General features: G+C 46.6%; 1 protein-coding gene across 1 annotated transcript; it reads left to right on the top strand.

Moving 5' to 3' along the window:
- Positions 1 to 893: 893 nt before the first annotated feature.
- Positions 894 to 1,756, top strand: LOC114172947 (sporozoite surface protein 2-like). The gene is made up of 2 exons (XM_028057120.1): positions 894 to 1,243; positions 1,357 to 1,756. Exons 1-2 carry the CDS (start codon positions 894 to 896, stop codon positions 1,754 to 1,756), a joined length of 750 nt encoding a protein of 249 aa, XP_027912921.1.
- Positions 1,757 to 2,252: the final 496 nt, after the last annotated feature.

The raw sequence follows: 2,252 nt of genomic DNA, 5'->3' as shown, positions 1-2,252 counted from the left end.
TGAAATGTCTCTCCAATTTATTTCAAAGTGAGAATAATAAGTAATGGTAGGAGAAAGATAGATCAAAGCAGAAAATATGATAGAAAACACATGAAGAATGAAAGAATGAGAAGGCATGACCTTGATTTAACTTGACTACTCGGGCTAATTTTGATCTCTATCGAAACATGTCAACCAAAAATAAACTGCCCCAGTGTTTGAAAGCAAATCTTGGAACACTTTTTCAATCTTTTTTTTTTTTTACAAACCACTTAACATGACAAAATATTTTCCTCTAAATTAAAGTTTTGGAAAAACAACAACCAATCATTGATTTGTGTGGACTTTATTAAGCTTGTATTGTGGCCAAGGCTAAGGGATATAAAAAAAATGGATAATGAAGGCTCAAAGTAAATGGTATAAAGGTTATTTAAAACAAGGGTCTTTATCTAAGGTTGCATCTAAAATTCATTTGACTACCTTTCTTCACCATTTTTTTTCACTTTCCAACTCTTGTTTCTCTTTTTTGCATAACCAATTTTTTTTGTCTTTCCAAACTTTTTTTTTATTGGTGAATTACAAGTCAAATGAAATAGATGCAAACATCATGTTAACTTTAGTGGGAAGGTGACCCTTGTTAAGGGTAACTAAAAAGTAGGGGTGGGCAAAAAATCTAATTTTCTTGATCCAATCCACTTTTGCTCCAATCCAATCTATTTATAATCCATTTTATTAAAAATTCAATCCATTTAAAATCCATTTAATGGATTTGGATTTCAATCCAATCCACATTTTATATATTTTATGGATTGGATATCCATTTTATAAATCAAGATTTTTAAATATGGATAATCCAAAAAATCTAATCCAAATTTTTAATTTAAATTTTTAGTTGGGTTAGACTAAAGGTTCAGATGGACTATGCTAAATTCAGACTTGGATGGGCTTTGCTCGACGACCTATACGGATCGGGCAGGCATGACGACCATAAGAGGTTGGGCAAGCCCAAAGATATAAACGGGCTAGGCGGGCCCGACAAACCGAACGAGTCGATCAAGCCCAACGATCCAGAAAATTCGAGTGAGCCCGATGAATCGAACGGGGCAGGTGGGCCTGAAGATCCGAACGGGCCAAGCGAGCTCAAAGACCCGAACGGGCCAAGCGGGTCCGATGACTCGAATGGCTCAAGCGAGCTCGAAGAACCGAACGGGTCAGGCAGGCCTGAAGACCCGAACGGGTCAGGCGGACTCAAAGAATCGAACGGGTAAGGCGGGCCCGAAGACCGGAACGAGTCAGGCGGACACGAAGACCCAAAAGGGTCACGCAGACCCCAAGACCAGAACAGACCAGGCAGGACCAATGAAGAAAACAAGTCAGGCTGCCCAAAGACTCGAACGGGTCAGGAAGGCCCAAAGACCCGGACGGGCCCGACGACCCGAACGGGCCCGAAGACTCGGATGGGGCGGACGACCTAGACGGGCCTGGGCCTGATGACCCAGACGGGCTCGGCGACCCGGACGGGCGCGATGACCCATACAGGCCTGACAACCCGGACAGGTCTTACGACCCGAATGGGCACGACGACACGATCGGGCCGGATGACCCGGATCGGCCGGACGATCCGGAAGGACCTGACGACTCAAACGACCCAGATGGGCCCGACAACCCGGACGAGCCCGATGACCTACACGAGCCTTATGACCCAGATGGCACGACAACACGAACGGGCGCATCGACCCAAACGGGCCCTACGACCCAGACGGGCTCGACGTCCTAGACGGGGCCTACGACCCGGACGAGCCCGACGACCCAAACGAGCTTGACGACCCGGACATGATCGACGACCTTGATGGGCCCGACAACTCGGACGGATTTGACGATGTTGACATACTTGACGACCTAGATGAGCCCCACGACTCAAACGTGTTTGACTACCTGATTGGGCCCGACTATTTGGACGGGTCCGTCCGGGTTGTCTGGCCCATCTGTGTCGTCGGGCCCATTCGGGTCGTCCAGCCCGTTCACGTTGTCGAGCATGTTCGTGTTGTTGGGCCCGTCCGGGTTGTCCGGCCCGTCCGGGTCGTCGAGCCCGTTCGGGTTGTCGGGTCCGTTTGGGTCGTCGGTCTCATCCGGGTCATCCGAGCCGTAATGACACAAGTTTTAAAAAATTCAATTTAAATTTCTTTTATAGAAAATGGATTATGGACTTTGAACTTGATCTAAATATTTGGATTGGATTTAAATCTTGATCCAAATATTTGGATCTGGATTTT

The sequence above is a fragment of the Vigna unguiculata genome, unplaced genomic scaffold (genome assembly GCF_004118075.2).
Source record: "Vigna unguiculata cultivar IT97K-499-35 unplaced genomic scaffold, ASM411807v1 contig_8, whole genome shotgun sequence".
Taxonomy (NCBI): domain Eukaryota; kingdom Viridiplantae; phylum Streptophyta; class Magnoliopsida; order Fabales; family Fabaceae; genus Vigna; species Vigna unguiculata.
This window is presented reverse-complemented; position numbering and strand designations above follow the sequence as displayed.

What these genes read in the sequence shown, in the direction of transcription:
- LOC114172947 (XM_028057120.1), top strand. Translation starts at nt 894, where the DNA reads ATGGACTATGCTAAATTCAGACTTGGATGGGCTTTGCTCGACGACCTA. An exon ending in GGACTCAAAGAATCGAACGG is followed by an intron (nt 1,244 to 1,356) that starts GTAAGGCGGGCC and finishes AAAACAAGTCAG; the next exon opens with GCTGCCCAAAGACTCGAACG.